The 19596-nt window shown below is 40.2% G+C and overlaps 1 protein-coding gene across 2 annotated transcripts; it reads left to right on the top strand.

Annotated features, from left to right (window-relative positions):
* The first annotated feature begins 10935 nt into the window (after positions 1-10935).
* On the top strand, positions 10936-19378 carry LOC136540323 (cell cycle checkpoint protein RAD17-like). 2 transcript variants are annotated; one of them, XM_066532322.1, is made up of 12 exons: positions 10936-11379; positions 12039-12099; positions 13726-13808; positions 14068-14115; positions 14773-14829; positions 15348-15447; positions 15638-15948; positions 16041-16410; positions 17202-17327; positions 18097-18286; positions 18371-18431; positions 18770-19378. In XM_066532322.1, exons 1-12 carry the CDS (start codon positions 11155-11157, stop codon positions 18983-18985), a joined length of 1848 nt encoding a protein of 615 aa, XP_066388419.1. In that variant the 5' UTR covers positions 10936-11154; the 3' UTR covers positions 18986-19378. The 2 variants fall into 2 exon arrangements, with proteins under 2 accessions (XP_066388419.1, XP_066388420.1); XM_066532323.1 differs by having other exon boundaries at positions 11240-11379; positions 13722-13808; positions 18770-19377.
* Positions 19379-19596: the final 218 nt, after the last annotated feature.

Raw genomic sequence — 19596 nt, 5'->3', positions numbered from 1 at the left:
TGCTCTTTCTCTTTCTCTCGTGTAACCTGCGCCTTCCCCTTCATCTATAAAAGGGGAAGCAGGATGCCCCACGAAGGGCATAGAAAAATGGCTCAAGGCTGAATGGCTCAATGAGTTAGGCTAGACTCAACTCCATTCGATCCTTTCATCAGGGACTTGAGACCTTCTCCCTCTTTCGTCCGTTTATAACCCCCACTACAAACAAGTGCCGGTAACACGAGCAGACTCAAACTGGACGTAGGGGCATTCCGTCCGAACCAGTATAAACCCTTGTGTCCTCCGAGCACACCATCTGGGCTAGACGCGCAAACACAAATTTACTAGTCGACAGTTCGAAACACCGACAGAAGCATATTTTTTAGGACACAATCTTAATAACCAAAGATCAAGATTTTAAAAAGATATGTAGGTAAGCAATGAGCTGAGGACAAAACCAAAAAAAGAAAGCTGGTGTGCTATGAATCGTACCTCGCTGTAACCTCGAGCTTTCATGGAGAAACCAGCAAATGGAGCTCTTTTTTATTTGTACCTGTACAAATTGTCTTAGACCAACAGTCAACAGGCTAGTAGGCGAAAAGCTTTCGTGCAAATCATGAATAGAGAAAGGTACTTAATGTACAGACAAATATGAGAGAGGAAAAAATCTGCACCGCAAACAATGATACAAACTAAATGTATGGAAAACCAGGTATCTATGAAATAAAGGTAATGAATAATGATCCATCCCATCTATTTGCAGCATGAACACACATGGTACCACACCTTACATGAGGCTGGAAGCTTGGAGGGAAGTCAAAAGCCATGGTGCACACTTGTGAACATGGAAAGCAGAAATATGGCGTACCCAGTGTAGAGAGCTCCCGCTCTGTGCGGGGTCTGGGGAAGGGTGTTAGTGGTAAGCCTTACCCTCGACTGTGCAATGTGAGGAGACCGTGACTCGAATCCAAGACCTTCCGATCACATGCAGTAAGACTCTACCGAAATTACCTGTCTATTCTGATACGTGGGAACAAACAAAGGAAGAATGTAGCATCTAGATTCTAATAAGGTAAAAGGGGGAAATAGTGTGAAAGTTCCCGGGAAATGTAGAAATGGAGAGAATACACCCAAAACAAGACCAATTCCACTCTAGGTGAAGCTCTTGGTAGTAGTATGTGCCATTACATAGACCGTCAGATTGATAATACAAACACATTAATAGAAACTCTGCAGCTACAAAATCTATCCGTTACATGTATTAGCAGCATCCTGTCACCACTGAGCTAAGTACAGTCACCAAGGTGAAAAGAAAAAAATATAGGAAAGCAGGGAAGACCGAGATAGAATAGCATGAAGACCAAAACTGACTTATCAACTAAACCAATCCAGAATTGAAGTACTACTCTCAGGCCTACAGTTCTCCAGCTAAATATCCAAATTAAATTTTGAGAGGCACAACAAACCACCAGCACATGTAGCACCAACCCTCGACATGGATATTTATTGACCAAATTTCATAAGGAAATATACAGCCACTGCAAATCACTAGCACCTGTAGCAAGAATCCTCACCAGGGATCTGTATTGAGTAAAACATCTATTTTTTGTTGCCTCTAATGCTTTGCAGTAGGATTAGCCCAAGAAAGAAGCATTCTTTGTTCTCTATACAATAGAGGTAGTAAGGTGTAGCTCCTAAATTGCTAATAAAATTTATTGTTTGGAAAAAATTGCATATGGCATAGAAGCAAATAATTTAACATGCTAAACCTTAAGGAAGTAGCATTAGCTTTAGAGCAGGAGCGCATCAAACATACCAACATTAATACGAGCATACCAACTACTAAATGGACATGGAATTTTTGAAGAAGGAATTGCATCATCAAGGATCCCTACTTGAAGACAGTGATAATCAAGCAGAATTATATATTACATTACAAAGAGCAAGCAACAATCCATCGCTAGCTGAACCTAACAGGAGAATACGATGCCCACAACCAAATGGAGGAACCAACAACAAAAGATGCTAGATCTTAATTGAACGAAGCAATTATACACTACTGAAGATCACAGATATTACATTATTATTGGCACCACCTAGGCAAACAATTTCAATACTGGCCTTTTTTTGTTGATGTACTGTAAGAGATAGGATCTGTACTAAATTCCAATAAGAAACAAAGCCTTCTGTGTGGCCATAACCTGCATACACAGGATCAAGGAAGCCCCATTAGTTGGATACATGAAGAACAATCAGGTGGGAAACACCGTCCCCAGTGACAAATCTTGATGAAATCAATGTCATTTAGTGGAGGAGCCAAAAAAGCTGTGCTTGAATAAATACTAATGCAATAATGAGGGGACATACTGCTTTCACCTGGCAAACCCAAAGTCACCAATTTTCATTACGATGGGATCACCGTTGGTCGATAGGAGAAGGTTCCGCAAGTTTCACAGCTTGATCAGAGTTGATTATGCTGGCTTGTCACTCAAATAGAGCTGTCCAATTAGTAACAAAAATAATAGCATACTGTTCTTTTCTTTTTTTTAATGCATTTCAGTGGTTAAATGATATCTGGTATGTAAAAAAACACTTTTGACAGAAGAAAATATACATGTCATTGTGGGGAATTCATATCTATATTTATGTATATACATGCAAATCTATGTATGCACAAACTAGAGTGGAAGTAGCCACACAACCATGAAAGGCAGAGGAAGGCTAAAACAATAACTGCAACAGCATGCATAACATTGACTAAAACACCTGATCGTACATCAATCTGCACATAATAGAGAAATGAAGCAAGTTGGAAGATGGTTGTACCTAGGCAGCATTGGGAAAAATTTTAGTCAATGTTACCATCCACCAAGTCCTCCAGCAACCTAGGCAGAATTCTACATACAGATATACACATTACATAAGGAGCAATTTTAGTCCCTTGCTTAACAAATATGTCATCAAAGGAAATCAACCACAATGAGTGCAATTTAAACTGGTGTAATAGAAATGCATCGCATCATGTTCAAATAGGAAATTCTAGGAAGCACGTCATTGGCATGTGAACTAATAACCACTGCCATAAATCAAGCATCGAAATCCATTCTGAAGAGCACAACATAGATAAGTAGCAGAGATAAGTAGATTAGCTTAACAACAATAGTGTGGCAACTGTACTGAAATGAACCAATGATTCTCTACGCAAATCAACCATTATAATCAATTACAAAGATATGACACCGAGCAAATAATGCGATTCCTTCTTCTCTATTCGTCAGCAATGAGTAATAACAAATTACTTTTTTAATTATGGAAAGATGACACAGAGCAAAAAAAATCCAACCGAGAAACCTTCCCATTCTCATTACTCTCATAACAGAAATACAGAGTTTGGAGGGAAAACACACAGATAACAGAAAGAAGAAAGAAAGTGTGCAACTACTCTGGCTCAGAGCTAAAGACAACCATCACAAAGCGAACCTATGACCACCAACAGTCAGCATAACATCACCCTTACAAGTTTGTAAAACGCATCCAGAAAATCGATTGTTGCAACACCAGACCAAAACAAGTTCCAGAGACCAAAAGTAAAGGAGCCGGCGTCCATCTTCACAAAGTAGCATTCCATCCTGAAGAAGACACCTAGGCTGGAGTATCATCTTGCCCATCCTGGTCACCACCAAGGATGCGTCCTGCATCGTCTTGATCTTCCCTCTGGCGCTTCAGGATCCTGTTTGCCAAGCGCATCATCATGTTGATACCTTCGATCAATTGCTCTTTGTCTGGCTCAGCAAAAGACCTGCTCAGTATTTTATAAGCAAGTAAGCAATCTGCATTGAAGCCATTTATTTCCAATCTATCTCTAATTGGCATGGCTAGCGTCTGGATGTCCGGACGTACGTCCAAATCTGAACGCCGGTGCATGCTGATCCATTTTACACGTGTCCACGTGCATGTAGGAACCTCTGTCCGGACGCCCACACTGTATACACGTAGGCCCACGGGCCCTGCCTCCGTCCCCCTCCACATCACACGCCCAGGACCCTGCGCCTCTGCGTCCATCCCCCTCTGCTTCCCACGTGCATGCACAACGCCCCAACAGCTGTAGCAGCACGCTACAGCAGGCGGGTCCTGTTGCAACAAGTACAACACCGGATCTACTTTTTCAACATCTAGATGGAACACTTGCAACATGCATATGAAAACAGCTGAAATGCTTGCAACATACGTCTAAAACACTTGTAAAACACCTGATAGCCGTCACAAAAACATATGAAATATTCAGATGAAACACTAGCAACATACATATGAAACATCTAAAACACTTGAAACATACTCTTACAACATGTATATATAAGCAACACCCAAATCTACTTCTCCAACGTCCAGATAAAATACTTGAAACATACGTCTGAAACACCCAAAACACTTGAAAATATACGCTCGCAATATGCGTATATTGTCATTGCAACATATGCAAGATCTTAGATTTACTTTTGCAACATCCAGATCAAACACTTAAAACATAAAAGTCCAGAATGCTTGAAACACTGGAAACACGGCGGCGTCAGTGGCCACAGCCTATCAGGTGGGGAACTGTAGATCCAGCGAGCTCAGGTCAGGGGGACGTCAGGCCAACATACACCTCCGCTGCAGGATGTCGACCCGTTGCTCCTCCTATGATTCTCCCGCGCTTGCTCGCTATCCAGGAGATCAATTTGGAGGAAGAACAAGCAAGCACCGACTATACTTAATTAACTGGCTAATTAGAGCGTGTACTATACTATGGGAATAAACTAGACATTTGATAGGCAATAACAAAAAGAACAAAAGTGTTGGAGAAAATAATAGAATGACTAATTCTTTAACTATATAAGATGTTATTAGAGATTAATATGGAGGGTAGACAAGAAATCAAAGTACAGATAACTGATGAGATTGATTTATTCTAGTTTTCTATTTATGAGATGGTTCCATCTCTGTGGTTGGTTGGGAACAAAGACGTCCCGCCATGCTCCGTCTTTTGTTGGAGGAATGAGGATGAAGAGGATACATCATCATATTTGATTCCTTAGGCATTCATTTAGTGGCACCACATGTCATCCTCTCTCACACCTTTTTCTTCCACACGGTTGACCATTCCCCTCCAGCCTCGATTGTCTAGCCCGTCTTCATCTTCACCACATCGGCCCCGGTGCTGCCCCACCCGCCATTGACCCCTGCCCTCGTCTAGTCTGTCATCACCCACCTCGCTCGCCCTAGCCATGGCCACCCACACTGGGGGCGAGGTCACTCGCTCGCATCCGAGGCGAGCTCAGTGTTGTAGTCGAACTTCCCTACTGGCACCCTTGCACATGTGAAAAGGAAGGGGAAGACGTGTAGCTGGTGTTGTCAAGGGACGAGTGTGTGCCTCACTTTATGGGGGGGGGGGGTTGACTAAGTCTCTTAATCTAGATGAATATTATGCTCTGGGGACACCTCTTTTCCTCATATCCCTAAACCAAGTACCAGAACAAAGTGAGGTATTCTACTTCGTTGTCACCTCTTATCCAATCGGACACATCCTTATACCTATTGTAGAACAATTTTCTCTTTCTCTTAATCTATCGTATGAACAATGTGATTGAGGCTTCAAAAGTTTAACCATGTAAGAAATTATTAAAATCTTCTATGCAAAATCAACAAATAATGACTAAATTTGTATTTGGAAAACCTATTCATGAAACTATGAAAGTATTGTTGATACTGTCTATGTAAACGGAAAAAATATCATTACAATTTTCATAAACTAACTTCTTTTAGCAACCTGAAAACCTCCTCGATTTATATATGTTAGAATTATTGCAGACGCTCTAAGTAACTATAACTATGGTAAGACCAATATTCCCATTTCTCTTAATATGTAGTATGAACCGCCCGATCGAGCCCTAAAAAGTTTATTTAACCATACAATAAGCTATCAAAAAATTCTGTGCAAAACTAGTATACAATATGTATATAAGACTAAAACTGCCTTTGAAAATCCTTTTCAAAACTATGAAAGTATAGCTGTATCATAAAAAGCTACTCCTATATACTCCACTAGGTAGCATGCCCGTGCGTTGCTACGGGACAGCTAAACTTTTACACTAAAAATACACGGATCGCACGATAAGAAAACAATACCGTGTAATATATTTCTTTATGACTGTAACCTCCAAACGCAAGGAGCTGAAAAAAATCCCTATTTTACCTGTCCAGCACGAGCTTCTCCTCATAGTGTGCCTGATTGTCCCGGTCACCGCACTCTTTGTGCTCCATATTGGTTGTACCTATATCACCATCTGCAGAACCCTCTAGTTCTAACAACATCTCCATATCATAGTTGGCCTCCTCACTAGGTGGCTCATCCCTATTATTACTTTGTCCGGTGGGGACATGTTCTTCCATGATTTCTTACACACAGTAAATGGAGATAGCATAAAGTCATCGACCTAGATCCCAGCGGCTAGCGAACCACAGGCAGCGAATCAAATCCAGAGTATATGTTCTGGCTTTACTTTCAAAACTATAATGTGCAGGTTTAAAACTCCATCAAATTAAAAACAACAAAAGTGAAATGCCTAAGTTCTAATCAGCATTGTAATCGCATTGCTAAAATCCATTAAGATTCACATCTTATATACTGTATAACCAAATATTTTTGTCACAGTAAAATATATAAGATTCTACAATTGTACCGTTATAGCATAACATTGAGCGAAAGATAATTTTATCTTCTCTAATTTGAAGAATAAATATTGTTCTTTCAACCAAACTATCCAAAATACATCAAAAGAAAATTGATCAACCTGTAAATTTTGTAAGCATCAACCAGTGACCGATACAAAAGGATCATGTCTTGAACATTGATGTATATTACAATAATTTACATACCACTATTTTGTAATAAAATAGTTTTGATTCCCTCCACTGCCGGCATGTGCTAAAATCACCCGGCATGTGCTTACACGGTCAACAAAGCAGTAAAGCACCTTAGCCCAATACGAGTTATCTTGTAGGCTTTCATATGCAATTTTGACAGTATCCAGCTTTGCCTGTTGAAAAGGAGTCGGTTTTAAGCTGCAGTAGATGAACAAAAAGAAAAAATACCATAATTTTGACAATGGTCAGATTAATGATGACAAGGAGTTGGATCCAAAACCAACATCACATAGAAGATGAAAAAGGAGTGTATTATCTCAAGATATAATTCTAGAGGTAGTAAATCATTTTATATTTGGTATATTATCAGATTGCAAGCAGATAAAAAGTAACACCACAGATAGTGACTCGACAAAGTATTTATATCGAAGTCTAAGGGGAGGCACCAAGGCAAGTCAAAATGCATATAAACCAAAATATTTGTATTCAAATCAGCTTCATGTATCCCAGCTCTTTTTCAGTAACTCAAGCTACGTAGCTACGTAGCTACCAAGTAGCAACACTTTTTGAGTGGATCTAATCCTTGGTCATCAGGATGAGGAATGCAGTGTTCAGAACTTGAGATTGTTTCTCTATAAAGAATTGCAAAGAGCATGGCGTATTTGATTCTTTTCCTACTGCTTGGGCTAACTGTGTTCAATGTTTCAGTCTTTCAGACTTCATTGTAATATCACAAGAACTATATTTCTTTTTCTTTTTTTTCTCACAAAAAGGAACTGTATTTCTGCTAAAACAAAAACAAAAAGACCCTGCATAGAAGGTACAAATGAAAAATAAATCATTGGGTATTGTTCTTCCAACATTTTTAGAGTATTATATTTTTCAGTGTATGGGGAACAGTGAAAAAAGAAGGGGGCCAAATTTACCTTAGTTGACTTGAACATGATTTGCGCAGGGCAATTGAGGAAGATGAGTGCGGCCTTGGCGAGGCCATTGGAGCCCATGAGCATGACCGAGAGCCGGGTTCACCATCTGCTTCACGAGCCCCTGCACAAACGTGAAGTACCAGCTGAGCTGCAGGCACACGGTGAAACAATTCACAAACGCGTAGCAGCAAGTGATCACTTGCACTTCTTGCAGGTGGTACGGATGGAGGTATGCATGCATTGTAGTGCAGTAACAAGGTCACATGAACTGAAGCCTGTTGTACACGTACTCTTGAAGCAAGACAAGAGCAGGAATTAGCTGGCCACCTAAGATGGTAATGTAACTGGGAGAATAATTGTGAGCTGAAAAAGTTTCACTGTCAAGAAAATTTGTGCAGGCAGTGAAATTAAAGCATGGGGAAATTCTTCCGGGCAACGCTTGTAAGATAATAAAAACAATTCCTACTGGAATAGTTAAATCAGCTTGTAAGTTAGCTTAAGCAAAATTTATTGGTGTAAGGCAAATATGATATTGCGTCCAGGAATCAAGTAAATATTATAACATGTGGATTAAAACAAAGATTGTCACTCTGGTACATGGCTTAGAAATAATCAAATATATAAAAAAAAACCTTACTACGAAAATAATTTACTAAAAGAGACCTAAGATCCTGTAGAAACTAGGAAGTTACCAAAAGGCTTGCAGCTAAATAATTCCCTAGTATATTTGTCCATGCTAACGCTACAGGCTACATTAAATCCAAAGTTAATTCTATCAAATTTGAAGTACTTAGCTAATTGTGTTTTGTCAAAGTTGTTTTCATAGCACTGGCACAAGACGCATTGATTTATCTATGCAGTCCCTACAAACCGGTGCAAACACTCCATGACTGTCCTTGTCTTTCCGAATAATTCCTGTAAAATCAACAGAGACAGATGGTCAGGCACGCACATTTTGCACATAATGCTACTTACAATTTTAAAAATAGCTTACAGGACCTAGCTTCTAATGTAAACCAGCTAGGCCTAGGAGCACATAAAGAAAAAGATTATAACACGCAGAAAAGTATATATGATTGTTACCAACTATAAGCTGAAAACCAAAAGAAAAGTGTCAGAATCATAAAAAAAGGGAGAGCTTCTCATAATTGTCAACACAATCTAAGACAGCTTGTACAAGTACTTTTGGTACTGCATTTCTTAGCCATATGGACTCTGGCTTATATTTTTACCGCTACTGCCAGTATTTGGTTGGCACAAGCTAAAAAGGCATGTTAGATGATATCAGTACGCGTCCTTTTTTTTGGTCAACACAAGACCATGAGAAGCACCAACAGAATTATCTAGGATACACTGAAGAACCCCAACAATAATAACATGAACTGAACAACAGCTTGGCATGTTGCGACGTAGTTGGTTGATGACATTTTGCCGTAGGTCCAAATCAAACCCTCAATAAGGATACCTATGAAAAGAAAGGAAAAGCCTTAGCACTCTGATAAATTTACTTTGTTTAAGAATGGATAAAATTCACGTTACATGGTACCAATGATCTTGCCAATAGTTAATGAAGATGAGCAATGTAACTGAGATACATGTGCATCTTTAACTTTAAAGCAACATATTCACCGAAACATGTTTTGCCTGCATCAGAGTGAAAACCAATATTATGGAGCAGATGAAGAAAACAATGGCAAAAAAGTCTCACTTTATACTACCAAAGATCTTTTTTTGTCCTTCTCGCAGCAGCTTGTACACATGAATCATATTCCTTTGATCGACCTTGTTAGAAAATGGCAAAAACTAATTCAATGAAGTCAATTAACTAAATTGGATGAAGGATGAACAAAGTTTTGAAGAATCTAGATATGAGAACTGCAGACTATACCTGAACCATCCACAGCTGAATCATTTAAACAGAGGTAAGCCCGACAAACCCCTGCGAGCCCAATATCTAATTCTGTGGACTGGATGTAGCTCGTGAGAAACCCCTGCAATCCCAATCTTGAGTGAACCATGGCCACGTTTAGCTGGCCGAATTCGCCGCCGCCGAATCCCCGGTAGCGCACTGTAGCATTTTATTTGTATTTGGTAATAATTGTCCAACCATTGACTAATTAGGCTCAAAACGTTCGTCTCGCAAAGTAGAATCAAACTGTGCAATTAGTTTTTGATTTCGTCTATATTTAGTACTTCATGCATGTACCGCAAGTTTGATGTGACGGAGAATCTTCTTTTTGCATAGTGCCAAATTCAGGAGTTTGGGGGAACTAAACATGGCCCATGGAGAGCCGAGAAGAATTCCCTGTACAAAGAAAAAGGTATTTAAGTGCTGCAACGCTACAAAGTAGTTGATTGGAACTAAATTAGAAACAAAAAAAACATGGAACTTTAAACCATTCCTGTGCGCGCCCCTAGAGGACGTCGACGGCGGCGGCGTGGATGGCCGGGAGCCGCTTCACGGCCTTGTCCACCAACCGCGCACACGCCGCGCAGGTCATCCCGGACACGGAGAACACCGTCACCTTGTCGTCCTCATCTGGTCATCCCCCGCACTGACCGCAGACCTCCAGGTGTCCGAGAGACGGAGATGAGGGTGGATCCATGGACATGGTGCCGCTGATCTGATTCCGGTCGGAAGTCAGCAACATAGGAACCTCCACCAGCGTCGTCTTCCAGGTCGACGAGGGCAGCGATGGTGAAGACGGAGGGCGCGCGGCGGCACCCGACGTGGCGGTGTGGCTCCGTCCCCTCTGCGCCTGCAGGATCCCAAGATTGTGTCCGTTCCAACGCCGAGGGTCCGAGCTGGGGGTCGCACGTAGGCGGCTGGCGCTGATGATGATCAGCGCGCGGGCGGGAGGCGGGGATCGCAGGGGTGAGGCAGAGCGACGCGACGCGGGCGACGAGGCGGGTATCGCAAGTGGAGGGGTGGATCGACGGAGCGACTGATTGTCGCATGAAACTGGTGACCTTACTTTTTTTCTTTTTAGTTGTAGGAGATATAATGATACAGACAAATGATTAATAAGGACCTAAACTCAAAATGTCCGAAACACAGAACTGAGGAGTTTGCGAATATTCACGTGGACGGCCGCAGAGGATCCGGACCTCCTTGTCACTGGAGGAGGAATTCCCTTCCTCTCCTGGAAGGCGCCGGCGCGCCGCTCTCTCCCTCTCTCTCTCTCTGGTTTCCCTCCCCGACTAGACCTGCCAAACCCCTCCCGCCCCAAGCGCGGGGGAGCAAAACAAACCCCCCACAATCTCGCTCGTCGTGCAGATTTCCGATCTCTAGCCCTTGCCCTTGAAATTGCTATGCCCGCCGCCACCATTCCACCAAGCCATTCCACCAATGGGGAAGCGACCGCAGGTAGTTGTTCTGTCCTCTTCCTCTGGGGAAGATGACGGCGGGGGGCGCCGCGGCCCTCGGGCGCGGAAGCCGAGGACGCCCGCGACGGCTCCGGCCCAGGTGCAGGCTCAGGCAGCAGGCGCCTCGAGGAAAAAGCCGCGCCGCGAGAGCAGCGCGGGGAGAGGACGTCGCCGCCCCTCTAAACTCGCGCCGTCCGACTCCTTGAAGGTGATAGACTCGAACTGATTTTGGTTGGGCGATTTTGTTGTTACGTGCCTAGTTAGCACGCTATTTCGTTCGCTATTAGTCCATTTTAATAGTCTCATCTTTTACCACTAAAATTGGATGCTGAACACATAAGTTTCAAGTTTTATTATCACAGTCGAGCCTATGAATTCCTGGTCAGTTTCATATGATGCATATTTGATTGGTTAATCTAGGCTGTCCCATCCTGAGACATGAGATTTATATAATTGTATGACATGTCCTTTAGCATTTTAGCTCGAAGGCTGATGTAAGTCAATATGGAAAACATTGATTCTATATACATGTATCTACTTAGATTTGCTCCTCATTACTCATTTCATTTTCATCTAAATCGCAAATGGAACAATGGTTATATTTTGAGATCTTTTAGTTTCTGAACCAAATTCTCACTATAATAAATGTTGATGATTAACTCACAAGCTGATTCCAGCTCGCCAGCAACTGAAAATGAACAGCTAGTTTGGCACAAACAGGGATAAAACAATATAGATGGATTTCCTGTCTTAACTTGTTCTTAGTGCTATATGATTTTTCTTTGTCTGTTAGCGTTCAATCTTTTCTAACTTGAGCTGATCCTTTTGTTTAATTGATTACTGATATTTTTTCTCTTATCTGAAAAGGCTGAATTTGACATGCTCTCTGAAGATTTTTCAGAATGTTTTAATGACTTCAGCATGCCAGGTATATTTATTTTTCATCTCTTTTCTTGTATAACTGTATATTTCTTTAGATTGTATTCTGAATTCCATATAACGAGACAAAAAATTATGAACATAGAGTTTTCTTTTGATAAAGCTCCCAAACAGGACATACTGTAAGCATCCAATGTACATGGCATGTATTGCTACTTGAGTTGGTTGCTGTTTGATAGCAGCTCTGAGTTGTCTCTTTGTTTGTACTGGTCTGAAAACATTGTATAACGGTACTCCAATGACCGAGTCACCATGCTCACATGGTATTGCATGGTTAAATCCTAAATACTGTTGGGAAACCATGCAAAGTAGACTATGAGACATGGAACAAAAAAGGATGCCCAATACCTATGTTGATCTTCGCACTGAAGTTAGCACTATACTGCTGTGGTTATTCATTTCAGAGACAAGCCAGTCAACCTGCGGCAACATCAGGCAAGGGAATTACTGCTGTCTCAAGATCGGGTGAAAACTCCTGAATCGTTTTCCCTATTGGCGCTTTCAGTTCGAGAAGCAGCTGGGCCTCGCGCACTGCGACTGCAGCCCAACCGTGGTACCAAGGCTCAGAATGAGTGCCTGTTAATCTCAGCATTGGTGAGAGAGAGTTCTGTTTGCTATGTGAGCTGAACCTGTACTAGAGCTCTGAACTGAACTGTGTTGTCTGGCGATGTTCAGTGGCTGGCAGCGAGCTTAGCTCGAGAACTACCCTACCTATCGTATCTAGTCAATATAGTATCATGACAATACAAAGGCATAATACGGCTCACGATTGCTACAGGATAGATAGTTTGCTTAAGTATTCTTGTAGGTGAGATGGCGTTTAGTAACCTATGTTGCTTTGTTTGGATTGGTACTAACTGTTAAATTTGAAGTTGAATCAGCTCTAGATGATGCCATTATGAAAGTTTTCAAGGATGGAAGTATGATTCCTAGATTTACACGACCTAAACAAGTTTTAGGATAAATTAGCAAGGTGAACTGCCCCAGAAAACATAATAACAAATAGCGTCAACGTATGCTGAATAACTACATCTCTTTCACCCCCATTCCTGCTGTTTTTTTTGTGTATCTTGTGAAAGCTTCTTAGATAGCCACATCATTTTCTATTTAAATTTGCCATAAAAATTGAGAACAGGTGGTAACCACTAGCACCAGCAATTTAGGAGGACACAGCACACCTTTAACAAACTAGTTGTCATGCTAAGCCTTTCATCCTTATCAAGGGAATCTTCTCATGGAATGAATATTTAAGACATACAAGTTGGCTGAATGTATTGGACATTAGAAGATTTCGATACAAAGGTGCACTACTGATACATTGATAGATCATTAACTGTATGGAAAAAATACAGTTCAGACTTCAGAGGGATATTTTTGTCGCTCATGGCAAGTAAAGGCAAGTAAAATATCAAGATCAACATATAGCCTCACTTTTTTCCTTTTTTCCTTTTTTTTGCTTTTAGATGAACCTGCAATTTCCTGTCATCATGTGGAACCTTTGTCTTGGCCAATCTCTTCTTTCTTTCCTGATTTGATTTTGTGGTGGTCACAGACCCTTGTGAATGTGAAGTTTCACCATTTCACTTTCCTCTCTGATTAGCCTACTTCTAGGCAGGGTTTATACGGAAAACGAAAGAGCTTTGGGTTGACAAGTACACACCCCACTCATTGGCTGAGCTTGCTGTTCATAAAAAGAAGGTCGGTTCTTTTTGTTACAAACTCACAACACATGTTATGCTGTATACCTTTATTAACCTTTAACTTAGCTCATCCTTTGATAGGATATACTCAATCTATTGTATTGCCTACTTTATGTATCCTCTTCATCCATATTTTTTAAAATGTCAATATATCAGGGTGTTGATTTATTGTTTCAGTTTCTTCATAATTTGTCACCATGCATGACAATGAATATGAATGCACTTACATGATATGTCACACAGTCTTATTCTTGTAGATTGAAGATGTAAAAAAATGGTTGGAAGAGAAGCTGAAGGCACCAAAGGTGATTATTTTGAATTGAAACAAATTCAATTGTGAGTTATAGTTAGTTAGTGGAATATAGTCCAACCAATTTGGCTAATAAACATATTCAGCGAGATCATGTGAATAAGTGTATAATCAGAATTGTTAGGTTGTCAGAATATTCATTGCTGCAAACCAGATGGAACTATTTTTTTTTGTGGTTTTCCCTTTCTGGTTATGTGATGGTTCAAAATGGGATGGGGACTTGACCCCGTGAAGAACTCTGATATATATATTTTTTTGTGTATGCCTGTCCTGGCAGTACAATTCAACCAGCATCTGGATTGTAATAATAATGTTGCAATCAGGCATCACCTCATGCTAGAGTATCTCAGAAAAGCACATGAGTAATCAGGAACTCTTTTCCTTGATATGTGAATATTTGAATTGTTAGGAATCAAGCGCAATCCTTGAGCTTTCCCATAGTGACTGCCTGACAGGAGTTGTCTGCATTGATAAAACTAGTGTAAATTTTGAACTGCATTATTATTTTGTGATTTTTATTACTGTTGTAGTTGTAGAAGATTCAAAATGACCAAATATCTACTCTAGTCAGTTACCTTTTCCATTTCTAATTTTTATATATTTCAATTTTTGAGGATAGAGGAATACTAATAGTGCAAAGGCAATTTTGCAGACAACGGTTGGAGGATGGACCCTTGTCCTAACTGGGCAAACTGGTGTTGGAAAATCAGTACGTCCTTCCCTCGCACTTTGAAAATTTTGTACCCAAATGATGGAAGCGAGTTTGGGCTCAATTTGATTAAGTCCAGCTGTTAGTTTGTTCAGTAGACCTGTTCAATCCCTAGTTTGCTGGATGTGATTTGGTGCATCATGAACCACTGCTCGCCATAACAGGTTGACAGCTCTAAAGTTTTCATTTTGCCGTAGTTAAGAATCTGATCATGTGGATGCTCCCCCCTCCCTCCCCCAACACACACACACAAGACAAAGAAACAATGACACCACTCAATTTCTGATAATATCCTGCTTATAGTATCACACAGTTTAATTCATTTCTTTCTTTGATTTTGTTCCTTCAATCTTTCTTCTGGAGGGGTTGGGGGCGTTTTTATTTTTGGGTGTTAGTTCTTGTTCCTTCAGAATACATAGGTGAACGTAGAGAGAGAGAAATCACTATGCTATCCATAGTGGATAACTTGATTCTGTTGTTCTGGAACTGTACTTGCTAGTAATGATAATTTCTCCCAGGCAACTGTGAAAGCAATCGCTGATGACCTTGGAGCGGACTTATGTGAGTGGACAACTCCAGTACCAACACTGTGGACTGAACATGTTCATGCTAATTCAGGTAGCGGTTAGTGTATGTTGTTGTCTAACTATGCTTTCTAACTCTTATTTGTTGCAATTGAAAGAACCGATGCAGAGTCTACATCCACATACTTCTATCGTACTCATGTCCATAGAAGCACATTGTCAAAGCATTCCAGTTTTTTCAGTTACAAATAATTTATATAGTTTTCTTCAATGGTTGTTTGAAGGATTACGCTATATATCCAAGCTTGAAGAATTTGAAACCTTTGTGGAGAAGATAAGGAAGTATTCAATGCTTTGTCCAACCAATACCAAGTCCCAAAGGAAGCTCATTATCATTTTGATTGATGACATCCCTGTAACAAGTGGAAGTGTTGCTTTTGCAAGACTAGGAAAATGCTTAACTGGTTTAATTCGAAGTACTCAAGTACCAACTGTCATTTCACTCACTCACTATCACAAAAGTGAGAATAACGATACTGCAATGTGGAAGTCTGAGGACCTTGAGTCCTTACTTCAAGATGCTGGTGCTCACAAGGTATAAGGTCAAATGTTTGACAGAATTGATGATGCCCACTAATTAAGTTTTTAAGACTGCCTTTTCTCATAGTGCAGCACATTTTCTTGCAGATTGCTTTCAATCCGGTAACCACAAATTCTATCAAGAAAATCCTTGTTCGAATTTGCAAAAAAGAAAGCTGTAATGCATCTGAAGAATTATTGCATCAAATGGCAACCTCTAGTGGAGGTGATATCAGACATGCAATAATGTCTCTTCAATACTATTGTCTTGATCCCAGAAGGCATAGTTCTGCATTGGCAACAAGTTATAATTGTACTGGTTCAAAGAGCCATGATTCTCTGGTTCCAGGGCATGAGAGCTATGGCCCTAGCAGTGCACTACCCTCCCCATGTGGAAGGGATGAGACACTTTCACTATTTCATGCCTTGGGGAAATTTTTGCACAACAAGAGGGAAACTAATAGTGATGTTGGTACCGGTATGTAAGAACTATCTTGCCCTATCAAAAAGCTGACTTCACAAAGTTCTTTAATTCCCAAGAAAATATTTGTGTCTTCATATTGTGATAGAACAATGTACTATTTCCTTGAAAAAAAATAAATACCAAGGGTATTTTTTCACATAAATATATTCTAGCATTTTTTCTATTGATTTGTTGTCCATTGAAATCTACTTGAACTGTTAGCACATTTTTGCACACTAGTTTTTATTTTCTTCGTTCTGAATTGTTTATTAGGCAATGGCTGTGCATCCTTTTCAGTTCACAGGATCTAATTTGAACACGTAGATTCTCCATTAGAGCCTGCTTAGAATGCAGGAATTTCATGAGAAATAGTTCAATTCTCACAAGAGTACAAGACTCAGGAGAAATCTCTGCAACCAGATGGTGCCTTGGGCACTTCTGTCCCTCTTAGGATTTGCATTGGATTTCTTTAACTATAATATCCACATTCAATAATCCAACAATTCACTTTAATTTCAGAGTATTTTTTGCACTTTACAGGGTTGGAATTAGTGTTTTATTTATTAAATTATTTTGCATTAATTCATTGTCTAGTATTTGCTCCTACATATCCAAGCTCTTAAACTTCCGTATTTTCAATTACTGACATGTTGTTACACAACGCTACAACTATATGGTATGCCTTCAGTTTGAACTGACTAGTTCATTATTGGGTCGATGGTTTCCATACTGTGTTTCATAATGTGTTCCTCATTTGTGTTTAATTTTCTTTTTGCTCCCTGAAATTTTTAATATTTCATCTGTAGACCTGGATCCATTTCCTCTTAAAGAAAACCTAAGAAGAAATTCACTCAAAATGGATGTTCCAGAAAAGATTCTTTCACAAGCACATGGAAAAGTACGGACAGTTGCGGATTTTCTTTATGAAAATGGTAAGTAACTATCTATCAAGGTGTACAGAATACCTCATAGCGTATGCTGTGTTTCCCTCTCTCAAGTTTTATCTTGTTCTTTTACGAGTGTTGAAGGTACTTGAAGTAGAATGGTGCAGCATTGTTATGTTTTCCTTAAGTCTGCTGGTGTTATCAGTTGAGTCTATGCCAATGTGTGAAACATTATTTCTTGCCTTTCCAACAGTACTGCAGATGAAGTGGAACATTTGAAATTTACTGCTTTAATCAGGCATTCACATTAATTTTGGCTTATTTAATGCAGTATGACCATTGTATCACATTCGAAATTTATTGTACACGCCATTTGATCGTACTAACGAAGTATAAGAAAATTCCATATTCATTTCTACATGAATAACATTGCTGGTAATCGAAAGAGCAGAATATATGCTACACGAATAACAGTGCTGGTAGTTGAAAGGGCAGAAATATATTATCTTTTAATTGAGCACAGAATAATATTACATAGATCCAGAGTCTAACGAACTACTGTTATATGCTGCATACGTGTCTTCACCTTGGAGGTTGTTAACATCCTTTTATTTATCAGAAGTAGCAATATGATATTTACTTTCACTAAAATGCGTTAATAAGCATATATCTTGGGTCCACTGAAGATCCCATTTTGTAATTTTGTGCCGTTGTTTTTGCTGATTCATTTTCGCTTAATTTTTTTTACTGATACATTTTGTTCTCTCTCATCATTTAAATAGATTTACCCTAATAGTTGGCATTTGGTGTTTTGCAGTTATTGATTTCATTGACAGTGAAGCTGTTGATGATGCATGGGCTGTGGTATCATATTTGAGTGATGCGGATTGTCTTCTTACTGCTAGTCCAATCACATCATATAACTCAGAAAACATAGCACAACTCATTGCTGCTTCTGTTGCGGCACGGGGAGTTCTTTTTGGAAATGCTCATGGCACGCCATCAAGGTATTTAGATCGTGAGCATTATTTTATATGGCAGAGCCTAAGGGACTTTTTGTTTTTTTATTTACTATGATTTGTCCTAAGCAGGTGGCATACAATCCGGAGCCCGAAGCTTTGGCAAATTGAGCAATCATTTCGATCCAATAAGGTAAATTCAATAGCTGACAATATGCATGTTTTACGCAAGTACCTGAATGATGTACGGAAAGTTTGTATGCTTATCCTTACCCATTTTCTTATATCATACTAACATTTCCCATGGTTCCCGGAACTCTTTTTTTGTGCCTTCTGAAGTCAACCCGTTCTTAAATTCTTCGCTCATGCTTGTTTTAGCATGCTTTTTAGTACATTATAAGCTGTGTGGATGGAAGTTCATAACAATCTCTTTAGATGCCAGTCATTCCCACCGAAGTGATTATCTTAATTTTCATTACTAGCTGGTGTATGATAGTATGCCCTTTTTTTTCAATTTGGGGGAAAATGCAGGACCACATTCTGAAGGAAAGATTTGATTCTTCAAGGACGTGTGGTTTTTCCAACTACTCTGACTTGGTCACAGAATTCAGACCATTCGAGAGATGGATTGGCCCTCGTAATGATGGGCATAGAAGCAGCTGCTTGCCCCATGGCGTAGGTGGCTTGCCCTTGGAAGTCGCTGATGGAAATAACTCTGAAGAAGACGATATGATAGAAGATTGTTAAAGTGGAACGGCGCATCCTCATACTAATGGGATGCCAACATTTCATTATGGATGTTGCCTAGCTGATTCAAATAGTGGCTCGCTGTTTAAAGGTACCATTGATATCTAAGTTTTGTGAGGCTAATTGTTGCACTTATATCAGAGCTCGAAAAGGCAGCAACAAATCAGTGTCTTCACATCGGAAGCTAAAGTTCTATTTTTTGGGTTGCTCACTATCACTAACGAAGAGCGAGCAGTTTAACTTTTCAGAAAAAAACGAAGAGTGAGCAGGCAATGATGCAGTAGCATTGTTTATCGTTAAATGTTAGGGCGGATGCCAATGAATGTTCATTTTGACTTGCTGATTTTGTCATGTTCATATCTACAACGATTACTGGCCCACAAAGTCTTCGATGATCCCTTACTAATGTGCGTGTGCCCTTTTTTTTGGGTCCATCTTCGTATATGTTCTTCTATTACACCCCCCCCCCCCCCCCCCCCCCACCACAAAAAAAAAAGAGAAAAAAAAGAAAGAAAGAACACGGTCGTGCTTTCATGTCGTGCCGCACGCTGACACGCACTCGCCTAGCCGTCGCCTGATCCGGAGGCCTAACCACCGGGGCTTTTTGTCTG

Source organism: Miscanthus floridulus, chromosome 2 (genome assembly GCF_019320115.1).
Source record: "Miscanthus floridulus cultivar M001 chromosome 2, ASM1932011v1, whole genome shotgun sequence".
Taxonomy (NCBI): Eukaryota; Viridiplantae; Streptophyta; class Magnoliopsida; order Poales; family Poaceae; genus Miscanthus; species Miscanthus floridulus.
Note: the sequence above shows the minus strand (reverse complement) of the source record. Positions and strands in the feature narration are given on the sequence as shown.